The sequence below is a fragment of the Oncorhynchus mykiss genome, chromosome 6, assembly GCF_013265735.2.
Source record: "Oncorhynchus mykiss isolate Arlee chromosome 6, USDA_OmykA_1.1, whole genome shotgun sequence".
Lineage (NCBI taxonomy): Eukaryota > Metazoa > Chordata > Actinopteri > Salmoniformes > Salmonidae > Oncorhynchus > Oncorhynchus mykiss.
The window spans coordinates 25,047,699-25,074,430 of record NC_048570.1 but is presented as its reverse complement, the minus strand read 5'-3'; the positions used below and the strand labels follow the sequence as shown (position 1 = coordinate 25,074,430).

At 45.9% G+C, this 26,732-nt stretch overlaps 1 protein-coding gene across 1 annotated transcript in view; it reads right to left on the bottom strand.

Moving 5' to 3' along the window:
* Positions 1-19,455: 19,455 nt before the first annotated feature.
* Positions 19,456-26,732, bottom strand: part of LOC110525720 (transmembrane protein 132D) — a 57,412-nt gene continuing 50,135 nt past the window's right edge. Inside the window, exons 6-9 of the mRNA XM_036979718.1 lie at positions 23,025-23,230; positions 22,333-22,603; positions 21,998-22,189; positions 19,456-21,887 (exon numbers count right to left, since the gene is read on the bottom strand). Coding sequence (XP_036835613.1) covers positions 20,502-21,887; positions 21,998-22,189; positions 22,333-22,603; positions 23,025-23,230 — 2,055 coding nt within the window. The 3' untranslated portion in view covers positions 19,456-20,501. The remainder of the gene's footprint in view (positions 21,888-21,997; positions 22,190-22,332; positions 22,604-23,024; positions 23,231-26,732) is intronic.

Genomic DNA, 26,732 nt, shown 5'->3' with positions numbered 1-26,732 from the left:
TACCTGTCCCGCTGGTGTGATGTTTGGATATACCGATCCTGTGCAGGTGTTGTTACACGTGGTCTGCCACTGCGAAGACGATCAGCTGTCCGTCCTGTCCCGTCCTGTCTCCCTCCCTGCAATTTATCCAGATCTGCAGTCCCCATGCCTCCTTGCAGCATGCCTAAGGCACGTTCCAACAGATGAGCAGGGACCCTGGGCATCTTTCTTTTGGTGTTTTTCAGAGTCAGTTGAAAGGCCTCTTTAGTGTCCTAAGTTTTCATAACTGTGACCTTAATTGCCTACCGCCTGTAAGCTGTTAGTGTCTTAGCGACCTTTCCACAGGTGCATGTTCGTTAATTGTTAATGGTTCATTGAGCAAGCATGGGAAACAGTGTTTAAACCCTTTACAATGAAGATCTGTGAAGTTATTTGGATTATTACGAATGATCTTTGAAGGACAGGGTCCTGAAAAAGGGACGTTTCTTTTTTTTGCTGAGTGTAGAATAAGGCTGTAACTTAACAAAACGTGAAAAAAGTGAAAGGGTCTGAACACTTTCCGAATGCAGTAGAATTGGCCAGGGTTACACCACTGTCTAAACTGATGTTTTACTGGTGCTTCCTCCTCTGTTGTAGTTTGTGTTGTTGTTTGATAAAAAATATTCAGTGAAAGCAGAGCCTTTCGTGATTCATGTAGATGACATCAAATGAACCACAGTGGTGTCTGTGCTCACACTTAGATATGAAAGCAACATATGATATATGATATCATATCATAACAATATCTGTTTTAAACATAACAGTATGCTGGCGATGTATTGCTAATTATTTAATGCAAGATAATGGAGTTGTTTAAGGTTGATCAGGGAAGGGAGGGTATATATGCGTATGATGATGTCTTTCTGCAAACAATTTCACACAGGTTCTGTTATTCTGTCCACTAAAGTTACTATATTGATATCTGTATCATGATTATAATTGACTAGTAATCACTGATGTCATACTTTATATTGTCTCCCTGACCCTTCTATCTTTGTAAATCCCAGCGTTGCTTCTGGACGATGAGTATTTTCAAGTAAGATCATTTGCATGTGATACACATGCGCATCAAATATCACATTTAAATTCTGAACGCGATAAGCATGACAATAAAACAAAGAAAAGAAAACAGCAGCTTGCTTGCAGCGTCTTTGACCTAAATTGCTATGTTGCTAGGACTTTGCAGTGGGCCAGCTAATGCACGCAGATCCCACAGCACAATTAATCAGATTGGGCACCCCACCCTGACCCCAATCTCTGAAAATACAGGATTAATCTCTGAAAATACAGGATTTTCAGAGAATGATTTGGCTATGTTAGAAATGATAAGCTGTGCCATTGTTGTGTATCTTATGGTCATGATTAAGGCATGGCTGTCATTATCTCATGGAGGGTAGAGGTATGGACCCAGAACTGTAAAAAGGTAGAAGTATGCACTATGCTGTACCTAGGCTACTACTCAATTCTAGGTCTCTGTAGCCTACAGTATTCAGTACAGATCAGAACAGTCCTCTTCCCAAGGAAGTCACATATTCCTTTTGTAAAGTGCCCTGCATGTATTTCAACACATTCTTGAAAAATCAACAAATGCTCAAGATTAATACATAGTTGAACAGCATAAAGTCTAACCTGCTTTGACTGGAATGTAGAAACTATTTACCAACAGATTAATCATGTCAAAAGGTAGATTTTAAAATGGTTATTTTCTCAGATTTTTGTCTTAGATTGATTATTTTTTTTTATTGAAGAAGTAAAAGCAATCAGTAAAAGGTAAAGCCTTTGAAACTTTTCTTTCATGGTTATCAGTTAAGTAGAACTTTAGGGCTGACTAAAGATATGCCAAACTGATCTAGAGCCTGCCATTTCTGAGAGAAATTCAAAGACGCCCCGCCCGGCTTATCTTACGCTTTATCTTGTGTGACCCAAGAGAGCATGTAAACAAACGTTGCTTATGTCTGCTGTAGTGTTAGCAGAATGCAAATTAAAAAGAGGTAATCTAACTTGTTATCATGCATCATGCCGTGCATCACGCCCTGCCACTCCTCCTGCCCATTATTCACTGCTGTGTGAGCCCCGAGGTGAGTCCTGTGGTGAGTCCCGTGGTGAGTCCCGTGGTGAGTCCCGTGGTGAGTCCCGTGGTGAGTTCCGTGGTGAGCCCCGAGGTGAGCCCCGTGGTGAGCCCTGTGGTGAGCCCTGTGTCACACAGTGCGCTGCTACTGCTGTGTTTCTCCAGGTAAACAGGGGGTCTACCTGTCCCAGGACAGAAGCCCTGGTTAACAGTTCAGTCTCAGAGGGGATGTCCTCGGAGAGTGAGGGATCACTATATAGGGCATAGTCAGGAAACATATTTTTATCATCATAGTCATCATTGTCATAATTTTCAGTGGCATGCTCCGCCCAAAAAATATATCACAATGTATATTTTGTATCCAGCTCAGTTGGTGTAACGTGTAGTTCTTTCAAGGCACCAATATTCATTACTACTCCAACTTGGGGACCTCATTATTTGCTTAGTGTTATCTGACCAGTGCCAGAACAATTATAATAATGAATAGCTTGTCATACTATCTTTTTATTCTTCTCATAGAGAATGGGGTGTAATCCTGTTAATCTGTTTTAATTACTGTAGATTAAAACGATCCACAGAAGGCTTAAACCCTGATTAGCATGTTTCACTTCAACAACCTGCTGAGGGGGTATTACCTGAATTAATTACAATGAAGTCCCAAGGGGATACCTACAAGTAAAGTCAATAAAGGCAGGTAGGTATCTAGCTAGCTAACAATAGTAGTTGTCAGGAGTGTGGGGTTTGATGTAGCTGTGTCCGTTTCATGTTCTGTGTTGTTCAGGCAATGGATCTGGAGGTACCAGTGGAAATGCAGAAGAAAGACATAGCCACCAGCTGTAGCAACATAACTGAGCATAGCAGCACTTTTGGCTACTTGGCTACTTAGGTATGAAGAGAGAGGCTTACGACCACTGAGGTGTATCAGACCCACTTAGAATGGGACGGTCTTTCCCCTGACACAGTCTGCTGTTTCTGAGGATTAACCTACTGAACTAGACACACTCTCCTCATGCTACTGTTTTTTGTAAGGCTTAAAATTACAACCATAATTTGACATCTCTCAGAGGCTTAGACTTTCGTGAGAATGTACACTCAGGTGAAAGAGTCAAGATACAATAGTATCCACTGAACTATACAGTATAATGGTGCACATTAGCAACCAAGCATGTGGAGAAAAAGAGAGTTCCTTGAAGGGTCTCTTTAACTGCTCATAGAGAGGTTTGATGTGAAAAGAGTAAAGGTAGGTGTCAGCCGGCAGGGGATACGTTCTCAGCCTGGCGTAGTGGCAGGCAGGAGGGCAACATTAGCGTGATGCTACTATGATGCCATGAGATAAGGGACTGTACATTATTTATAATGAGGTATACCTGGAGAAAATCGGATCTCTCTGAAATGAAAATGGATGGCCCTCTCTTCAGTGAAATATATTTTTATCCGACCCTACCTGAACGCTTGAAAACAAAATGACCCTATCCTATACCCAAAATATGAATGAAAACATAAAGTGGAAAGCAGAGAACATGCCAACCATTTAACCTCACTCCTAGTACAGACCAGAGCCTTGCAGTTTTAGAAACTGTTCTTTGTTTTTTAAGCATTACATGACAAAGTAGCCAAAAGGTTGTGGATTCGCAAACCACCGCGGACAAAGGTGAAAAGATATCCATTAAAAACACTGCATGAATTTATCTTATTTGTGGTCTGAGAAAAAAACTGCCTTTAATAAACGCATTTCATGCAATTATACCTCATTTCACATGACTGGAGACAAGCAGAATATTTTTTTAATACCACAACAGAGCATGACAACAAATGAGCTTATGCTGCAGCACCGGAGACGTTTTGATATCTATACAGGTTGTTGTTTAAAAAGAGGACAGTCTAAGTTTGGAACAGTGCTAAAGTTGTCTATCAACTTCAAAAATGTAGAACAACAGAACCAGCTACAGATACTGAAGTATCTGATCATCAATGATTTTGAGAAAAAGCCATTCAACACAGCAACCACATATTATCAGGTAATGCACTTGTAACTTTTTTAATTTGGGAAACTATCATTTTCTAATTTATTATATTTTACTCAATGATATTGTTGTTACAACAGATTTGTGTTGACTGTGATTAGGGCATGGGAATATAAGAGCATCTGCTGGGCTAAATTAACAAACTAGGAATGCATAGCTCACCTCTCCGGGGAAGGTCACGACGCAAGTGCTCAGCTGAGCCATGGAGAAATCACTCTAACGGTGAACCTCACACACAGATGGCTGCAGAGACGAGGGTAAGCTAAACCATGACCTCTACCTAGTTTCAATTGGAACTCTCTCTGGCTGACACAACTTTCTCACACAGGATAATTTGCATGTTGCACAAGCCTTTCCCAGCACTGGCAATGTGTTATCAGCCATTCATTCATTTGTGGTGTTGACTTGTTCATTTGATACACAACAAACACTCCTCAAGAGTGTTGGAAAGGCACTATAGATCAAGCACTTGAATGCCTGGAGCCAGAACAACTGTAGTATATTTATTATAGAGTCCATTGATTATAGCATACTGCTCATAACTTGTCGTTTAATTGTATTGACCAGCAAGATGGCGCCAACGATGATTGCCCTCTTGCTAGCGCCTAGCCGATGTTGCAGTCTTTTGTTTCAGTACAGGGACATGGAATCGCTTTTCAACAGCTCCGGCGCGAGATGCATGTGGCAAGGACTAGAAACCATTACGGATTTCAAAGGGAAAACCAGCTGCGCGGCAAACACCGATGCCTCTCTCCAAGACGAGCAAAAACACTTTCTAAGCTCGCTTACAGGTAATCAACACTGATCCTCCTACGAGAGCCCCCACTGCTGAAGAGGACAGTGAGCTCTCAATATCTGTGGCCGACCTAAGGCCTTCAAGCATGTGCATACTCGCAAATCAGCCGGCCCAGACGGTATCCCCGGGCGCGTCATCAGAGCATGCAAAGACAAGCGGGCGGGAGTGTTTACAGACATATTCAATCTCTCCCTGTAACAGTCTGTGATCACCACATGCTTCAAGATGTCCACCATTTTGTCTATACCCAAGCAAACTAAGAAACTGGTCAAGGACCATATCAGCTCCACCTTATCTGACACCATGGGCCACGTCCAATTTGCATAACGCCCAAAAAGATCCACAGATGATGCAATCGCCATTGCTCTGCACAATGCTCTATCCCACTTGGACAAACAGACACCTATGTGGAATACTGCTCCTCAACTTCAGCTCAGCTTTCAACGCCATAGTCCTCTCCAAGCTCCAAGCTCAGCATGTGCCCTCAGATCCTCAAGAAGTTCTACAGCTGCACAATCTAGAGGGTCTTGGCCGGCTCCATCACTGCCTTGTACAGCAACTGCACCACCCTCAGCCGGAAGGCTCTACAGAGGGTGGAACAGACGGCCAAATACATCACTGGGGGCGAGCTCCCTGCCCTCCAGGACATCTACACCAGACGGTCTGAGGAAGGCCTGAAAGATCGTCAAGGATTCCAGTCAACCGAGCCACAGATTGTTCACTCTGTTACCATCTGGCAAGAGGTATCAGAGCATCAGGCCGTGGTCCAACAGGCTCCGTGACAGCTTCTACCACCAGGCCATCAGGCTGCTGAACAGCTAACCCTAGCTGTCACCTTGCACAGACCTGCACCTTAGAGACTATTTGAACCTTAAGGACTATCTGCACCTTAGAGATGATTTTCGCTGACCAACACCCCCAACCATTACACCCAAACTTACACACAAACACCCACTCGCACACATAAACACCCATAAACACACACACAATAATATTTGGGGCGGCAGGGTAGCCTAGTGGTTAGAGTGTTGGACTAGTAACCGGAAGACTGCAAGTTCAAATCTTTGAGCTGACAAGGTACAAATCTGTCCTTTTGCCCCTGAACAGGCAGTTAACACACTATTCCTAGGTCGTCATTGAAAATAAGAAATTGTTCTTAACTGACTTGCCTAGTTAAATAAAAATATACATGCACTCAGAACTCTTTCTCACACACCACAACACTGGTATTCTGTTACACAGTGCATTCGGAAAGTATTCAGACCCCTTGACTTCATCCACATTTTGTTACGTTACAGCCTTATTCTAAAATGGATTAAATAAATAATGTTCTTCTTCAATCTGATATAATGATGAAGTGAAAACAGGTTAAAAAAATGTTTTGAAACTTAATTACAGAATTATTCAGACCCTTTACTATGAGACTCGAAATTGAGCTCAGGTGCATCCTGTTTCCATAGATCATCCTTGAGATGTTTCCACAACTTGATTGGAGTCAACCTGTTGTAAATTAAATTGATTGGAAATTATTTGGAAAGGCACACACCTGTCTATATAAGGTCCCGCAGTCGATAGTGCAGTCAGAGCAAAAACCAAGCCATGAGGTCGAAGGAATTGAGGTAGAGATCCGAGACAGTATTGTGTCGAGGCACAGATCTGGGGAAGGGTACCAAAACATTTCTGCAGCACTCAAGGTCCCCAAGAACACAGTTGCCTACATCATTCTTAAATGGCAGAATTTTGAAACCCCCGAGACTCTTCCTAGAGCTGACCGCAGAGCCAAACTGAGAAATTGGGGGAGAAGGGCCTTGGTCAGGGAGGTGACCAAAAACCCGATTGTCACTCTGACAGAGCTCCAGAGTTCCTCTGTGGAGATGGAAGAACCTTCAAGAAGGACAGTCATCTCTGCAGCACTCCACCAATTAGGCCTTTGTGGTAGAGTAGCCAGACGGTAGCCACTCATCAGTAAAAGGCACATGACAGCCCGACTCTCAGAGCATGAGAAACAATATTCTCTGGTCTGATGAAATGAAGATTGAACTCTTTGGCTTAAATGCCAAGTGTCACGTGTGGAGGAAACCTGGCACCATCCATACGGTGAAGCATGGTGGTAGCAGCATCATGCTGTGGGGATGTTTTTCAGTGGCAGGGACTGGGAGACTAGTCAGGATTGAGGCAAAGATGAACGTAGGAAAGTACAGAGAGCCTTGATGAAAACCTGCTCCAGAGCGCTCAGGACCTCAGACTGGGGCGAAGGTTCACCTTCCAACAGGACAATGACCCGAAGCACACAGCCAAGACAACACAGGAGTGGCTTCGGGACAAGTCTTTGAATGTCCTTGAAAATATCTGCAGAGACCTGAAAATAGAAGCATGTGCAGCGACGCTCCCCATCCAACCTGACAAAGCTTGAGAGGATCTGCAATAGAAGAATGGGAGAAACTCCCCAAATACAGGTGTGCCAAGCTTGTAGCATCATACCAAAAATATTTGAGGCTGTAATCTCTACCAAAGGTCCTTCAACAAAGTACTGATTAAAGGGTCTGAATACTTATGTAAATGTGATATTTCTTCTTTTTTCTTTTTTTACATTTCTTTGCAAACATTTCTAAAACTCTGTTTTTGCTTTGTCATTATGGGGTATTGTGTGTAGAATGATGAGGGAAAAAAATATTTAAATCAATTTTAGAGTAAGGCTGTAACGTAACAAAATGTGGGAAACGTCAAGGGGTCTGAATACTTTCCGAATGCACTGTATACTATTTGTCATTACCCACTTCATATTTTTAAATACAGTGCATTATTACTATGCATACTACCTCTTCCATTACTTCTAACACTTCTGATTTTTGACTTGACTGCACCTTTTATACCTGCTGTGAATTGTGTATGTGACTAATACAGTTTTATTGTATTTATTGCTGGGAATTAATGGCTTCCTCGTATGGCTCCATCTCAAATGAAAATGCCCTCCAAACATGATCACATCACTTGAGTGAAGTGAAACAGCCTGCTGTTCTGGCGTTGGCTGCAGCTCTGTTTACCCACAAGGCTCTTTGCTCCAGGAGATCTTGGCTGCAGTGCCGGAGCAGGAGTCCTCACTGAACGGCTGTGTGAGTCTGTATTATGTTACGGGTCTGGTCCCAGCCTCCCAGGCCACTAAATGAGCTGCCAGAATCCAAAAAGGACCTTATGGGCTCCAAACATTTCCACCGGCGCTCAGGGATAATGTCATTACTCATTTCATAATTGCTTGATATTTCTCCCCATCTCCTCCATCTCCTCCTGACAGCTGGTGTGGCAGGGCCATTAAATAGCATCAGACAGACACGGTTTGTGTTCTGCTCCCTTCATAAGCAAATAGGAAGCGGCAGACATCAGAATAGGTTGCAAAGGGCCATTGCACAGGCCTATTTGGAACTGGTCACAGATATCTCCATCAATTAGCAAGGCAAAGCACATTCAATTTGAGTTTACCTTTCAGAATAGCAACACTCCCTCATGTTATTCACTGCTGTGGTTGTTTACACCTCATAAACTCACTGCTTTCATGGGCTCTTAGAGGCTTGTTTCATAACAATTTTTTTTAGCAAGTAGTTTACTTTTGGGTAAAATACGAGTAAATATTTATACTGAAGCATTGATTTTACTTGTCCCTCCTCCTCCAGGAATTTGTGCATGTGTCCCAGAGGGTGCTGGTAGATGGGGAGCTGAGGGAGCTTTTGGTGAGGAATGGGAAGCGCTATGTTGAGGAGCACCACTGCCTGGACCATGAGAGGGAGGCCTACCAGCGGCTGGTGGACATAATGCACTGAGGCTGAGGCAGCCTTACTGTCTCTCAGGAATAACACCAACGCTGACCTAGACCTTCTCTCCATCTGGGGCTTAACACATCGCCGTGTGCTCATATATGAACTCTGCTGCACCCTAACTACGCAGAGTTACAGCTCGGTTACACTTAAATCAGAAAGTTCAAAAGAGAGGCATCATTTTAATGATCAGGTACACAACATGGCAAAAAGTAAAAGGACACCCCTTCAAATTAGTACATTTGGTTAATTCAGCCACACCCACTGCTGACAGGTGACATGGAATCTCCATAGACAAACATGGGCAGTAAAATGGCCATGAAGAGCTGATCAATGTGGCACTTTCATAGGATGCCACATTTCCAAAAGGTCAGTTCATCAAATTTCTGCCCTGGTCAACTGTAAGTGCTGTTATGGTCTAGGAGCTACAACAGCTCAGCCGCAAAGTAGTAGGCCACAAGCTCACAGAATAGGACCACCAAGTGCTGAAGCACTCACTACTGAATTCCAAACTGTCTCTGGAAGCAACGTCAGCACAAGAACTGTTCGTCGGGAGCTTCATGAAGTGGGTTTCAATGTCCGAGCAGCCGCACATAAGCCTAAGATCACCATGTGCAATGCCATGTGTCCGATCAGGCGGTGTAAAGCATGCCACCATTGGACTCTGGAGTAGTGGAAACGCATTCACCACGTATACCTTGTCAGCTCGGGGGTTTGAACTTGCAACCTTCCGGTTACTAGTCCAACTCTCTAACCACTAGGCTACCCTGCCGCCCCAACCATTAGGCTACCATCTGGCAGTCCGAAAAAGGAATCTGGGTTTGGCGGATGCCAGGAGAACGCGACCTGCCCGAATGCATAGTGCCAACTAGAAAGTTTGGTTGATTAGGAATAAGGGTCTAGGGTTGTTTTCCGTGGTTCAGGCTAGGCCCCTTAGTTCCAGTGAAGAGAAATCTTAACACTACAGCATACTATACTAGACAATTCTGGGCTTCCAACTTTGTGGTAACAGTTTGGGGAAGGCCCTTTCTTCTTTCAGCATGACAATGCCTCCGTGCACAAAGCGAGGTCCATACAAAAATGGTTTGTCGAGATCGGTGTGGAATAACTTGACTGGCCTGCACAGAGCCCTGACCTCAACCCTATCGAACAACTTTGGGATGAATTGGAACGCAGAGTGCGAGCCGAATCTCCCTACACTAATGCTCTTGCGGCTGAATGGAAGCACGTCCCTGCAGCAATGTTCCAACATCTAGTGGAAAGTCTTCCCAGATGAGTGGAGGTCATAGCAGGAAGGGGGGACCAACTCCATATTAATGCCCATGATTTTGGAATGAGATGTTCGACGAGTAGGTGTCCACATCGCTTGTCTTTTTTTACAGGTATCTATAAAAATCTACACTGCACAATCAAACCTGATTAGCCAAATGTACTTTAGGTACTGAAGGTGGCTGTTAACTTTTTATTCAGAACACAACAGTAGTCTTATTGAATTACTGGGTGAATTGGTGTCCATTGAAAGAAATATGTTCTGTGCTGCTACTCTATCATGCTTACTTTGCTTGATATATTCCAAGTAGCCTACAGAAATTTTTTTTTTACTTATTTATTGACAGGTTGTAATGAAAGTTAATCTATGAAAAATATGTATATTCTGCTTCTTACTGATGTATCATGTTCAATAACATATGGTTAAATGATGCGTTGCTTTTGGTTAGGTGTCTATCCTTTAAAATTAATCATTGAACAAATTGAGATCATAATCAGTCAACGTCTCTATGAAAGTCCTCCATATTTAGGTTGCCAATGGTCCTACAATGTATAACAACGACACTACAGTACCTCAGTGTCCACCTACAGTAGCATACATTTTTCAAAGTGCAGAGGTTTGTGTCGTGCCAGATTACTCACATTCAAAGTCCCTACTATGGATACTCAATCTAGTTCCAAAGGGTAACTGGGCACTAAAGGTCGATCTAATTTATGGTCTGAAATTATTATTATTTCCTGCAAGTCAGAGAAAGGAAAGTTCTCTCATTCGTATGTTTGTAAAATGTATTCATTCATAGAGGACAACACAGAGGTGGCAACATTCATTTTACTTCACTCAAAAGCTTGTGTCCACAATGAGCATACAGAGGAAGTATTGTGTTCATTTAAAGGATCAATCAAATGTCCTTTGCAGAACATCTTAGACAGGGCTTTGGCCTGCCGTAGACTGTCTCAGTCTAACAACTATACTGAACAAAAACATAAAAATCAACATGTAACAATATCAAAGATTTTACATAGAGTTACAGTTCATAATTTAAATAAATTCATTTGGCCCTAATCTCTAATCTCTGGATTTCACATGACATGGAATGCAGAAATGCATCTTTTGGTCGCAGACACAAAAACAAAATGGGTCTCACAATGGGCCTCAGGATCTCGTCACGGTATCGCTGCGTTCAAATTGCCATCGATAAAATGCAATTGTGTTTGTTGTCCTTAGCTTATGCCTGTCCATACCATTAACCCACCGCCACCATGGGGCACGCTGTTTACAACATTGACATCAATAAAACATTCACTCAAACAACACCATACACATGGTCTGTGGTTGTGAGGCCGGCTGGACGTACTGCCAAATTCTCTAAAACAACGTTGACGGCAGCTTATGGTCGAGAAATTAACAATAAATTCTCTGGCAAACTCTCAGTTGGACAGGTAGCAGGTGTGTGTAATGATGGGGAGCAGGTGTGCGTAATGATGGGGAGCAGGTGGGCGTAATGATGGGGAGCAGGTGTGCATAATGATAGGGAGCAGGTGTGCATAATGATGGTTGTCAGTCATGGTGGTTAGTAGACCGGCAACGTCGAGTGCTTGAGAGGGGGAGCGGGAGTAGGCGTAATGGCATTGTGCCATTGTGGATTTGTTTTGTGTGACAAAGCTACACATTTTAGAGTGGCCTTTTATTGTCCCAGCACAAGGTGCACCTGTGTAATGATTATGCTGTTCAATCCGCTTCTGGATATGCCACACCTATCAAGTGGATGGATTATCTTGGCAAATAATAAACGCTCACTAACATGGATGTAAACACATTTGTGCAAAAAATCTTTAATTTCAGCTCATGAAACATGGTACCAACACTTTACATGTTACGTTTATATTTTTGTGCAGTGAATATAAACTCCCTATAGATTTGATTTAAAAAAACGCATCAACATTTACAGTAGCCTAATTCATACTGTGACATGGTGCATGGGGTGAAACTGTCTCTAAAATGTGAAGCTTAAAATAATAGAATTATTCAGGAATAAATCCTGTCTAGAAATGGTCATTCCCAGAGGCCCGATCCCAACCAGATTTGGAACATAATTCCCTTTTATGCACTTCTCTCTCTATGCATATTCTGACCTTGAACTCAAGCATGAGAATTGTGTGCTATTCACCTGCTATTCGTCAATGGAATTGAATTCCCTTTTTATACACAATTCCCTTTTTATGCGCTTTTCTCTATGCTATTCTGACCATGAACTTAAGCATGAGAATAGCATGCTATTCACCCACTATTCGTTTGAGGTGGAAATCAAATAAATGAAGGTCAGGTGGAGGTGTCTACAGATACACCATATTCTGACTTTGACTTAATTCCCTAAAACTGAGCGAGGAAACCATGAATAAGGTCAAGCGAACCTACCGGTTCCAAGTGGAAAAAGCATTTACTTTAGTTTTTCTGATAGAAATAACAGCATTCTCCATGCACTGCAATGTATAAATGGATAAGGGCTATTGATAAGAGCTAGGTAAGTGAGTAATCCATTTGGAGAAGGGGATTGTAAATACACAACATTTGTTTTAGATGACTTTTCCTTATGGTCCCTGGGGAAGAACGTGTAACCAGTCATATGGAAGCAAACTGAAAATCATACCAACATGACATGCATTGCAGCCCCTTTTCCACTGTGAAGTAGGCTATAAATGGCTGCACCTTTCTTCAGAACTGTTATTGCGTGCCCTCATAATTTGCATGGATGAAATTTGGACACCCAAGCTACAGTCTTCTGTAGGACTAAACCTTGATGTATGCGCTTTAGAATGTTTTAAGTGTGGCCTATGCCACGGCTTTTCTCAGTTATATTTTACAAGGTGTATAATGTTAAATAAAAGCCACTATCGAGCATCCGTGCTAGAATTAGTGGATCATATTAAGCTGGTGTTGCGTAATGATTTGGGACATGTAGCCTATTTGAATCATTATGGAATTCAGACCACACCTAGCAGGTTCAACCTGAAGACTGTTGCATGGTTCACGACGTCTTACAGTTTCATGATTAGTGAGAATTAGGGTAGATTTATAGGACTTTCTTCCCACCTTCCAATATTTCATGAAGTGAACTTGAAATTGACATCTTTCAGGATCCATCAAACTACTGTATTTTTGATTCATCAATATATTTAATGTGTAAAGTCTCTCCAAAACATTTTTTTGTATGATTTATACTTTACTAACCCTACAATTTGCCTAAATAATCTAATCTCAGCAAAAAAAAGAAACGTCCCTTTTTCAGGACCCTGTCTTTCAAAGACAGGCCTAGTTACGGTAAGGGAGAGCAAAGTTTGATTTATAATAAAGCTAAATCATTTTCTGCTCTCTCTTGTTCCCATTGGGATTCACTCATTAATTTATAACTTTTTGCACAAGATACAGTCACTCACCCACAAGTGGGTCACTTCAAGTGACCTAGTATCAAGAGTAGGAGCATGCAATATTATCCCCAAAAAAGCAGGAGAGTGCTCGCCTTCTCTGTAAATCAAATGGGGTTGTGACAGGTTAGCAGCTCTGCCAATCACCACAGTAGGAGCTGTGCCCTTACATAGGGGGTGGGGTGATGATGTGGGCTCGTGACACAGGAGTGTGATATCGGCTGACACAGCAGTCCCAATGCTTAGCAAGCTGATGTGAAAGGTCAGAAGCTCTGGTTTATAGCAACCTGCTGTAGGCATCGGCACGAGGGAGAAGAGATATACAAACCCACTGGGCACAGACATCAATTAAATGTCTATACCACGTTGGTTTAATGTAATTTAATTGAAATTATGTGCAAACAACGTTGATTCAATCTGTGTGCCCCCCCAGTGGGACAAATATTAGAAACATTAGCCTCGCCCTCGTCAGCGTCTGCAAACAACTGTACAGCAACGAGTCAGTCTTTTTGGGTGGCACTCCAGACATACACATAGAAACAAACCCAGTCTACACAGACACAAACAACATATGTGTCATGTTATAATGTTACATAACATATTTCAAAGTGTCAGACAGAGTCATGTACACAACCTTCCCCATAGTTCTTCAGGAGCCGACAGACACGCTATGTCCATCGTCTTACCTTAGCCCCAGGCCCAGGCCTACTCATGTGACACCAGGCTGTGACCCCGGACCCCTCGTCCCCCTGTTCCTGGATGCCTGGGCGTGATTTGTGGGGCCTGGGGTCTGGTGCATTGGTCAACAAATCAGGAGGGCCAATCTGTTTGTGGCTGACAGCTTTACATTTCAGGGTCCTGGTCACAGATTACAGCCTCCATGACTTATGTCTCCCCCCAACTACTCCTCACCAGACTAGAGCTGACAGGTGTCCATTATAAATGTCCACAAGTTCCCTGTTATTGATCCCACTGAACTTTGTGTGAGTGAGATGCACAACAGGCAAATTGCACCCTTTGCTCACTTGCTGTTTAGGGTATAATGGATGTTCAAAGAAATCCAGCTGTGTACATAGTTATTGTTTTATACTGAGGTAATTTAAGGCGATTTAAGCCAATAACCTTGTCTCAAACCATTTTGTATTATTCTGTACAGAAATCTGAGACACACCATTTTAACTCAGCAAAAAAGAAACGGCCCTTTTTCAGGACCCTGTCTTTCAAAGATAATTAGTAAAAATCCAAATAACTTCACAGATCTTCATTATAAAGGGTTTAAACACTGTTTCCCATGCTTGCTCAATGAACCATAAACAATTAATGAACATGCACCTGTGGGGTCGTTAAGACACTAACAGCTTACAGACGGTAGGCAATTAAGGTCACAGTTATGAAAACTGACACTAAAGAGGCCTTTCTACTGACTCTGAAAAACACCAAAAGAAAGATGCCCAGGTTCCCTGCTCATCTGTGTGAACGTGCCTTAGGCATGCTGCAAGGAGGCATGAGGACTGCAGATGTGGCCAGGGCAATAAATTGCAATGTCCGTACTGTGAGACGCCTAAGACAACGCTACAGGGAGACAAGATGGACAGCTGATCGTCCTCGCAGTAGCAGACCATGTGTAACAACACCTGCATAGGATCGGTACATGCGAACATCACACCTGGGTGACAGGTACATGGTGGCAACAATAACTGCCCGAGTTACATCAAGAGCAAACAATCCCTCCATCAATGCTCAGACTGTTGAGAGAGGCTGGACTGAGGGCTTATAGGCCTGTTGTAAGGCAGGTTCTCACCAGACACCCCCGGCAACAACGTCGCCTGTTGGCACAAACCCACCGTCGCTGGACCAGACAGGACTGGCAAAAAGTGCTCTTCACTGACGAGTTGCGATTTTGTTCCACCAGGGGTGATGGTCAGATTCGCGTTTATTGCCGAAGGAATGAGCATTACACCGAGGCCTGTACTCTGGAGCGGGATCAATTTGGAAGTGGAGGGTCCGTCATGGTCTGGGGCTGTGTGTCACAGCATCATCGGATTGAGCTTGTTGTCATTACAGTCAATCTCAACGCTGTGAGTTACAGGGAAGACATCCTCCTCCCTCATGTGGTACCCTTCCTGCAAGCTCAACCGGACATGACCCTCCATCATGACAATGCCACCAGCCACACAGCTCGTTCTGTGCGTGAACTGCAAGACAGGAATGTCAGTGTTCTTTCATGGCCAGCGAAGAGCCCAGATCTCAATCCCATTGAGCACGTCTGGGACCTGTTGGATCGGAGGGTGAGGGCTAAAGCCATTCCCCCCAGACATGTCTGGGAACTCTCAGGTGCCTTGGTGGAAGAGTGGGGTAACATCTCATAGCAAGAACTGGCAAATCTGGTGCAGTCCATGAGGAGGAGATGCACTGCAGTACTTAATGCAGCTGGTGGCCACACAAGATACTGACTGTTACTTTATATTTTGACCCCCCCCCCCCTTTGTTCAGGGACACATTATTCAATTTGTGTTAGTCACATGTCTGTGGAACTTGTTCAGTTTATGTCTCACTTGTTGAATCTAGTTATGTTCATACAAATATTTACACATGTTAAGTTTCCTGAAAATAAACGCAGTTGACAGTGAGTTTCTTTTTCTGCTGAGTTTACAAAATCAGAGCGTTTTTAAATCTACCAGTTGGTGCTAAATTTTTAGATGAAGATGCATAGATAGCATTCTTTCATTGATCATATATTCTGAACACATTCTCTCTATGTAGTCTATTGAGGCTGTGGACAAAATCCTAATTAAAGATACACTATTTTTAAATTAAAGGGATGGCTTAAGATACATTTACTGAAAACCCTATTAAATTAAAACTATTAGCCAGAAAATCTGTTGGCCAGCAAGCGGGAGGGTTTTCAGCAGTAGGTAGCCATACTGTAACGATTCTCTTCTTGTGAAGTAGAGGCGGACCAAAGCGCAGCGTGGTGGTTGTTCATTGTATTTATTGACGACACTATACATGAACAAACTAACGGAAAAAAACAAGAAACGTGAGAACTCAAAACAGCCCTGTCTGGTGCAAACACAAAAACAGGAACAATCACCCACAAACACACAGTGAAACCCAGGCTACCTAAATATGGTTCCCAATCAGAGACAATGACGAACACCTGCCTCTGATTGAGAACCATATCAGGCCGAACATAGAACTAGACCAAAACATAGAAAAACAAACATAGACTGCCCACCCAACTCACGCCCTGACCATACTAAATAAATACAAAAACAAAGGAAATAGAGGTCAGAACGTGACAGTACCCCCCCCCAAAGGTGCGGACTCCGGCCGCAAAACCTTGACCTATAGGGGAGGGTCTGGGTGGGCGTCTGTCCGCGGTGGCGGCTCTGGCGCGGGACGCAGACCCCACCTCGCCATTGTCTCAGTCCGCCTTATTGTCCGCCTCCGTGGCTTACTCACCATGCCCACCCCTCTCAATGACCCCACTGGACAGAGGGGCTGCTTGGGACAGAGGGGCAGCTTCTCGGGACAGAGGGACAGCTGCTCGGGACAGAGGGACAGCTGCTCGGGACAGAGGGACAGCTGCTCGGGACAGAGGGACAGCTGCTCGGGACAGAGGGACAGCTGCTCGGGACAGAGGGACAGCTGCTCCGGGCGGAGGGGCTCTAGCGGCCCCTGGCTGACTGACGGCACTGGCGGCCCCTGGCGGCCCCTGGCTGACTGGCGGCACTGGCGGCCCCTGGCTGACTGGCGGCGCTGGCGCTGGGCTGACTGGCAGCACTGGTGGCCCCTGGTTGACTGGCGGCCCCTGGCTGACTGGCGGCACTGGCGGCCCCTGGCTGACTGGCGGCACTGGCGGCTCCTGGCAGACGGGCGGCATTGGCGGCTCCTGGCAGACGGGCGGCGCTGGCGGCGCTGGGCAGACGGGCGGCGCTGGCGGCGCTGGGCAGACGGGCGGCGCTGGCGGCGCTGGGCAGACGGGCGGCGCTGGCGGCGCTGGGCAGACGGGCGGCGCTGGCGGCGCTGGGCAGACGGGCGGCGCTGGCGGCGCTGGGCAGACGGGCGGCGCTGGCGGCGCTGGGCAGACGGGCAGCGCTGGCGGCGCTGGGCAGACGGGCGGCGCTGGCGGCGCTGGGCAGACGGGCGGCGCTGGCGGCGCTGGGCAGACGGGCGGCGCTGGCGGCGCTGGGCAGACGGGAAGCTCCGATGGCGCCGGGCAGACGGGAAGCTCCGATGGCGCCGGGCAGACGCGAAGCTCCGGCAGAGGCGCCGGGCAGACGGGAAGCTCCGGCAGAGGCGCCGGACAGGCGGGAGGCTCCGGCAGCGGCGCCGGACAGGCGGGAGGCTCCGGCAGCGGCGCCGGACAGGCGGGAGGCTCCGGCAGCGGCGCCGGACAGGCGGGAGGCTCCGGCAGCGGCGCCGGACAGGCGGGAGGCTCCGGCAGCGGCGCCGGACAGGCGGGAGGCTCCGGCAGCGGCGCCGGACAGGCGGGAGGCTCCGGCAGCGGCGCCGGACAGGCGGGAGGCTCCGGCAGCGGCGCCGGACAGGCGGGAGGCTCCGGCAGCGGCGCCGGACAGGCGGGAGGCTCCGGCAGCGGCGCCGGACAGGCGGGAGGCTCCGGCAGAGGCGCCGGACAGACGGGAGGCTCCGGCAGAGGCGCCGGACAGGCGGGAGGCTCCGGCAGCGCTGGAGAGGAGGAAGGCTCTGGACGGATGGGCCGGAGAGACAGCCTGGTACGGGGAGCTGCCACCGGAGGGCTGGGGTGTGGAGGTGGTGACGGATAGACCGGGCCGTGCAGGCGCACTGGAGCTCTTGAGCACCGAGCCTGCCCAACCTTACCCGGTTGAATGGTCCCGGTCGCCCTGCCAGTGCGGCGAGGTGGAATAGCCCGCACTGGGCTATGCAGGCGAACCGGGGACACCGTGCGCAAGGCTGGTGCCATGTAAGCCGGCCCAAGGAGACGCACTGGAGACCAGATGCGTAGAGCCGGCTTCATGGCACTTGGCTCGATGCCCACTCTAGCCCGGCCGATACGCGGAGCTGGAATGTACCGCACCGGGCTGTGCACCCGCACTGGGGACACCGTGCGCTCCACAGCATAACACGGTGCCTGCCCGGTCTCTCTAGCCCACCGGTAACCACAGGAAGTTGGCTCAGGTCTCCTACCTGGCGTAGCCATACTCCCTGTTAGCCCCCCCCCCAAGAAATTTTTGGGGCTGACTCCCGGGCTTCCATCCACGACGCCGCGCTGCCTCCTCATACCAGCGCCTCTCCGCTTTCGCCGCCTCCCGTTCTTCCTTGGGGCGGCGATACTCTCCTGGCTGAGCCCAAGGTCCTTTACTGTCTAATTCGTCCTCCCATGTCCATACCTCCTCGCGCTGCTCCTGCTGCTGCTTTCTCCTTTGCCCATTACCACACCGCTTGGTCCTGTTGTGGTGGGTGATTCTGTAACGATTCTCTTCTTGTGAAGTAGAGGCGGACCAAAGCGCAGCGTGGTGGTTGTTCATTGTATTTATTGACGACACTATACATGAACAAACTAACGGAAAAAAACAAGAAACGTGAGAACTCAAAACAGCCCTGTCTGGTGCAAACACAAAAACAGGAACAATCACCCACAAACACACAGTGAAACCCAGGCTACCTAAATATGGTTCCCAATCAGAGACAATGACGAACACCTGCCTCTGATTGAGAACCATATCAGGCCGAACATAGAACTAGACCAAAACATAGAAAAACAAACATAGACTGCCCACCCAACTCACGCCCTGACCATACTAAATAAATACAAAAACAAAGGAAATAGAGGTCAGAACGTGACACATACCTGCAGAGTGTGAACACCAAATACTGAGAAGTGTGTAGGAAAGGTGTAAATTACTAAATCGGAAATTGCCCCAGACTGCAAAATAAATCACGAGTTCTAGGACTAACAGATTAGTCGAGTGCAGTATCTAGTCTACAATCATCTGATAGATCACATGATCAATACCATAGAACTAAATATATTATAGTGGAACTCTATGGAATACACACATCATTGAGATATATCTTTAATGAAAAATCATATCAGACACAATCAAAAAACAAATCAAACATGAATGTACACAATATGAAGACATAAACAGTGCATATAGAAAAATACCACTTGCTTATGTTTAGTACCTTTAGGAGTGGCTCATATAATCACTCTGGATAAATTGTTTGTAAAGCGTGTCCATTTATGTGTGAGGGGGATACCACCATGTGAGTGTAAAAGGGAAGAGAATAAAAATGTTCACATGCAACAAAGACTCTCTTTAGCCCCGTTTATACTTGGTTCTAACATGCATTCTTTGTCCTGATCTAGTCCACAACTTCTGATTGATTTTCAGACAGGTGTAGACGATTAAAATATGCATTGTAATCTGATCTTCCTAACCACCTCTGGAGGTAGTCAGTGACCCGCTGTTACCTTACAAGTGTGGACGGATCCCGCTTTATAAAATGATTGACGTATGGCATCAATATGGGTCTTAAAATAAATAAATATCATTTTGAAAGAACAGCTGTCAAACTATTTGCATACAGAGAGGGACCAGGAAATCTCGTCACGATGCGGACAGATATGACACACCTTTCAATACCATGTGTAGACATATTTCTGAAAATGTGGGCACAATCAGAATGTGGACAAAGCAGGAAAAAAGACACATGTTAGCACCAGGTATAAAAGAGGCTTTTGTGTCTATAAGCTTGGTAAAAATAAATCCTTCAACTAGTCAAACGGTTAAACCTCTCTCCACCACACAAAGTGCCATCAGTCAGTTTATGACAAGCATCCTCACACGTATTCACAGCATTTTGTCCAATATCTAATATAAAAATGTATCTCACAAACCATTTGAGATATTTACATGTACAGTAAGACGCCTTTACAGATATTGAAACGAAGAAGGATCTTTGCATAATCACATATAATGAATAAGTATAACCAGTAGTAGTGATGCTCCTTATGTTGTCTGCTTTTATCCATGAATAAAGGCATTGAGGTGATCGAAGCCACATATACACCCACAGTTGGGGTGAAACGGTCCCGATACGTATTATAAATGGTCCACGGGCTCTGTGATGGGCACTTGGGGTTCAACACAGTTCTCCTCCTTCCCCACCCAGTGGATCCCATGGCCGTTCTCTCTGGGGGGTTGTGGGGAGTGCTGACGGTCCAGAGAGGCAAAGGTGGTGAACTGGACCCTCTTCCTCTTGCTGGTGGGCGAATGGATGGACTCGTTGCGGTTCATGGGCTTGGCCCTGACGGAGCCCCCACAGCCCAGAGGAGAGGAGGGGCTGGAGGAGACTAGGCAGCTGGGTCGCCTGGGCAGAGAGGCAGTCTTATCAGACCCAATGTCTATGACTGTGGTGGCGCTTTGGTTGTCTTGCTGGGGAGGACTGCCAGGCACATTCATCACCAGCTCAGCGTCCGTGCCCAGCCACACCCAGTCGTGCCTGTGCCCCGTGGGCTCCTGGCCATGAGAGGGGGGCTGTTTGTGCCTGAACTTTACCACATAGGAGATGCAGTTCACCAGGAATACCAAGATGGCCAGACAGAAGACCCCCAGCAGGGCGTACATGCCAATCTCCAAGTCTGAGAGAGGCCGGTTGGACAGCATGTCCTCGCTGCCCATGTCCACCCCCATTGGCTCCTGGTCAGGCACCTCCTCTTGATAGGGGTTATTGTAGTTGACCAGGTTACCAGGTGCCTTCACAGTGCTACTGACTGCAACACTACCTATATCTTCAACTAGCCCACTGTCTGTCCCCTCAGCTGTCCTATAGTCACTAGGGCTACTATAATCACTGTCATTGATAGGGCTGGCAGGGCTGTTGAGGGTTCCAGCATTTAAGAAACTTCCTGTTTCAATGACTCCGTCTACACCGCCTTGGCTGCTTCCATCACTGGACACGCCTGGAGCGGAGTCACGCTCGGTGGATTTGGCGGTGGTGGTGACCTTGCGCATGGCACTCTCCTCCCGCTCAGAGGCAGAACTACTGGGCAGGGTCTGCTGGGGCTTCTGCTGCTTCCTCTCACTGTCCACCTCCTCCCCATCGTTCCCATAGTCACTGCTGCTGTCCTTACTTCTGCCACCGCCACCGCCAACCCCACCTCCACCTCCACCTCCACTACTGCTGCTGCTGTTGCTGCTGTCAAAGCGCCGGCTGTTGACCTGGAACTTGACCTTGAGGCTGCCACTGCCCACAGCAAGGGTGCTCTTCCGTTTGGACTTCTGGCAGGCCTCACAGATGGCCATCTCCACCCTGACCAGTACTCCCTGTCCTTCACCCTCTGCCACCACTGCAGGCGGGGAGCCCTGCACCGACACCACGCCCTCATCCAGAGAGGTCACCGTCACACGGTAGTAGGCAGGGTCATAGATGTCCAGAGGGGTCATGGAGTCATCGCTGAATTGGACCCAGGAACTAACCACAGCCTCCTGATGAGAACAAATAGCAATATTATTTTTTACTTGAATTGAATATTATTAAACTCTACAGTGCACCGGTGTCTGATCTGATTGACATTCAAGAAGATCGTAAACAGCACCTGTTTGGGGCTCTGCAGTACTTCCTGTGTGGTTGCCGTGGCGAGGATGGCCCTGTTGCTTCCTGGGCTGAGCTGCAGGGACAGAGCCAGGCCAGTGACCAGCTGCACCCCCAGCTCTGTGATGGTCACTTTGTCATCTACCACCGTCACAGTCTTCTCTGCCAGGATGGAGTCAGACAGTGGGGAGAACACCTGCTCAGGCACAAAACACAGGCAGCATTAGATATCCTATCATTTCAATATACAATGTCACATCTCTGGATGAAGGCCCAGTTAAATATTCAGTTAAACAGGCAATCAGCCATGCTTCCAATCAGACCTGATGGTTACCATACCTGGATGGAGGTGCTCCCCACGTCTCGTCCTGACAGCACCCTGCCTGCCTGCAGTCTGGCGATGTGAGGGTCCTCCACCTTGAGGAAGTAACGCACCAGCCTGGTAACGTCCACCTGCCAGTCTGAGCCCAGGAAGTAGGCCTGTGGCTCCCGGGGGTCCGACTGCTCCGCTATAAAGTGTGTGATCACACGCACCAGGGCATGCTGGAACTGTAACATGCAGCCTTTGCCCTTCTTATCCTCCTCCTTCTCCTCGCTGTTCCAGCTGAGCCTAGGGAATGAAGAGAAACACTGTATTACGTTACAGCACAGGGCACACCTGTCTCAACACACCCGGGCATGCACGCACACAGACTCTTCCCTGTTAATCTCATCACTGTTTGTCATTGTCATTCTCTTACTCTGTAGATCCAAATAAAAAAATAAAAAATTGAAATCGGATCACATTGAGGTATTGTAATACATTAGGTAATGGTATTAAAACACAAGCCTGAGCTCTTTGCAAAGTATTATTTTTGATAAAAATGTAGACTCATTTTAGAGATAAGGCTGCCTTTCAGGCAAGTAGACCTCTATACTGGTCCCTTTACCCACTGTACCTACAGTATGTACGTACACTAGTATGTACAGTGGGTGAAGGTTTTACTGTGTGACAGGAATGGGGGGTGGCTGTTGTGTGGGTCCTACTGTACCTCTTGGTGGTGATGATGGGCACTCTCCACCCCTTGATCTGGCTGAGCTCTGTGTCAGACACCTCGATCTGGAGGGGCAGCCGTGGGATCCACACGTTCATCTCCAGCTGAGCACTCAGGTAGCTGTAGGTGAAGTTCACCATCATCCTCACCTTGCCCTTCATCTCCTTCCCATTCACAAACACATAGTCACACCTGTCCGACACCTGTACACAGGAGGAGCAGAAAAAATAACAATGGCTAAATCATCAAAACAGGTCTAACCAAAAACATACATTTCCTGTCATATGATATTCATGGGTAAATACTCAAGTAAAAATACTTAAGTAAAAATACTTTAAAGTACTACTGAAGTAGTATTCATATTTTTGGCAACTTTTACTTCACTACATTCCCGAAGGAAAATAATGTACTTTTTACTCAATACCTAAAAGTATTCATTACATTTTGACAGGAAAATTGTCCAATTCACACACTTATCAAGAGAACATTCACACTAAACACAAAGCACAGGTCATAACAAGATATAACATTGCAAATGTATATTAATTCAATAACACACTGTGCTATATTGGACATCAAAACACACAGAAAACACATTCATTACATTTGAATTTAATGTAACCTTGGCGAGTAGTTTCTGTCAGCCCATTGAGAAATCTCATGTGCTTTTTGAAACCCTGGAAGACATCGTGCAGAGTCGGCTTGGTTCTATCAACATCCCTTGTTTTAATCAATTGGATCATTTACGGAGCATTGAAATACAGTTGTCATTGGCTCCCGTAAGTGCTCAGCGTAGCAGAAAAAAAGATCAGTGACTTTGACAGGCGGCTCAAGGAGGAATGCAAATGGCAGAGATTGCTTATCTATCTATTCATGAATTTAGCAATTAGAAGATGTACTGTCAGAGTAATGTCCTGTTGGTTGTGGGGGGGGGGGGGGTCCTGTGACATCCTGTGACAATAATTAGCTTGCACTCATTAACTAAAATGGTGTTCTGGTTAAATGACTCTACCCTGATTCAACATGGAGAATTGAGTTGGAAAGGGAGTAAAAAGGTTCTGCAGCTACCTCATCTAATCAAGCACTTATGTAACATTAGGGCCCACAATGCAGTTATGCAAAGTTATGAACAACTGTCCGTGCTATTATGTACTGATCTTTTTTCAATGAGATCATCAAGAGTTTTCATCCAGGCGGTAGACGAGGTCAGACAATCATCCTTAATCTGAGAGCATCTGTTCAGCCTGAGGCTCCCAGGTAAGAGTCCTCGTCCTCTCATCTCCAAAATACGCCATTTAGTTAACGCTCATTGAATCACAAACCCTTCCATATTAACATGGCAACATAATCAAATAATTTCCCCAAAATATTTAATATACACTACATTACCATAAGTATGTGGACACCTGCTCATCGAACATCTCATTCCAAAGTCATGGACATTAATATGGAGTTGATACCCCCTTTGCGGCCATAACAGCCTCGACTCTTCTGGGAAGGCTTTCCACTAGATGTTGGAAGATTGAAAGCAAGTCCCTGAAGCATTCAGCCACAGGAGCATTAGTGAGGTTGGGCACTGATGTTGGGAGATTAGGCCTGGCTCACAGTTGGCATTCCAATTCACCCGAAAGGTTTTTGATGGGGTTGAGGTCAGGGCTCTGTGCAGACCAGTCAAGTTCTTCCACACTGATCTCGACAAACTATTTCTATATAGACCTCGCTTTGTGCACAGGGGCATTGTTATGCTGAAACAGGAAAGGGCCTTCCCAAACTGTTGGCACAAAGTCGGTTGACAAAGAATCGTCTAGAATGTCATTGTGTGCTGTAGCATTAAGATTTCCCTTCACTGGAACTAAGACACCTAGCCCAAACCATTAAAAACATTCCCAGACCATTATTCCTCCTCCACCAAACTTTACAGTTGGCCCTATGTATTCGGGCAGGTAGAATTCTCCTGGCATCTACCAAACCTAGATTTGTCAATCAGACTGTCAGATGGTGAAGTGTAATTCATCACTCCAGAGAACGCGTTTCCATTGCTCCAGAGTTCAGTGGCGGTGAGCTTTACACCACTCCAGCTGGCGCTTGGCATTGTGCATGGTGATCTTAGGCTTGTGTGCGGTTGCTCGGCTATGGAGACCCATTTCATGAAATTCCCGACGCACAGTCCTTGTGCTGATGTTGCTTCCAGAGGCAGTTTGGAACTCGGTAGTGAGTGTTGCAACAGAGGACAGGCAATTTTTGGCCGCTACGCACCTTAGCACTCAGTTGTCAAATTCTGTGAGCTTGTGTGGCCTACCACTTCACAACTGAGCCGTTGTTGCTCCTGGACATTTCCACTTCACAATAACAATTACAATTGACCAGGGCAGCTCTAGCAAGGCAGAAATTTGACCAACTGACTTGTTGGAAAGGTGGCATCCTATGGCGGTGCCACGTTGAAAGTCACTGAGATCCTCAGTAACGGCCATTCTACTGCCAATGTTTGTCTATGGAGATTGCATCTCTGTGTGCTCGATTTTATACAACTGTCAGCAATGGGTGTGGCTGAAATAGCCAAATCCCCTAATAGTTTTGTATATACAGTGTATATAATAATATATGCCATTTAGCAGACACTTTTATCCGCTTTTATTCACAGTCATGCGTACATACAATTGAAGTACAGTGGTCCCGGGAATCAAGCTTTCTATCCTCCCGAGTGTCGCAGTGGTCTAAGACACTGCATCTCAGTGCTAAGAGGTGTCACTGCAGTCCCTGGTTTGAATCCAGGCTGCATCACATCCAGCCATGATTGAGAGTACCATAGGATGGTGCACACTTGGTCTGGGTTGGCCGGGGTAGGCTGTCGTTGTAAATAAAAATGTGTTCTAAACTGACTTGCCTACTAAAATAAAGGTTACATAAAAAAAAACTAAAATCCTGACGTTGCAAGTGCCGTGCTCTACCAACTGAGCTACAGAGGATCATTTTATATCAATGTTGAGTTTTGCAGTGCAGAGCCAAGTCTCCTGCAAGGCTCCAAAGACACAATCTCAACATGGAGCACAGAATATAACTCAGTGTTGTACCATGTCTGAAAGTTACGTTTCATTTGATGTTACTGATAAATGTTTGTGAGTCAAGTGAAAGATGCAAATGAAATTCATCTTGTTGACCTGAAAGAGAGATGATCTCACTCTCCCTTGATACTGAGTGAAGTGAAGAAAGACAGTGTGTGAAGTGATGAAAGACAAGTGGCATAGCAGTGAAAATATCTCTCTTTCAGGTCAACAAAATTAATTTCATCTTTCTCTCGACTCACAAACATTTATCAGTAACTGTGCTGACAGGGTGGATACCAACTGCATGGATTAGTGATCGTCCAAATAACCATCAAAGGTTGCAGTGAGTATACTGTATTCATGACACAAGATCCTAAAAATGTACAGAGAATATACTTTTATTAATAGCCATTTGACATTGTGCTTGATTTTGATGTTTGATGTGCCAGATTATTCTTAATCTCATTGTTTTTCACAAAAGTACCCATTACTCTCTTCACACATAACTGACAAGGCAAATGTTTCCATACTTATTAAAAGCCTCTTTATCATCACAGATTTGACCTTGTTTTGGCATTTCAGCCCAGAATTATTTTTATGGAATAAAGCCTTGCCATTTATCATCTGTAGATCTCATACTTTTTTTCACTTGCATCATAAG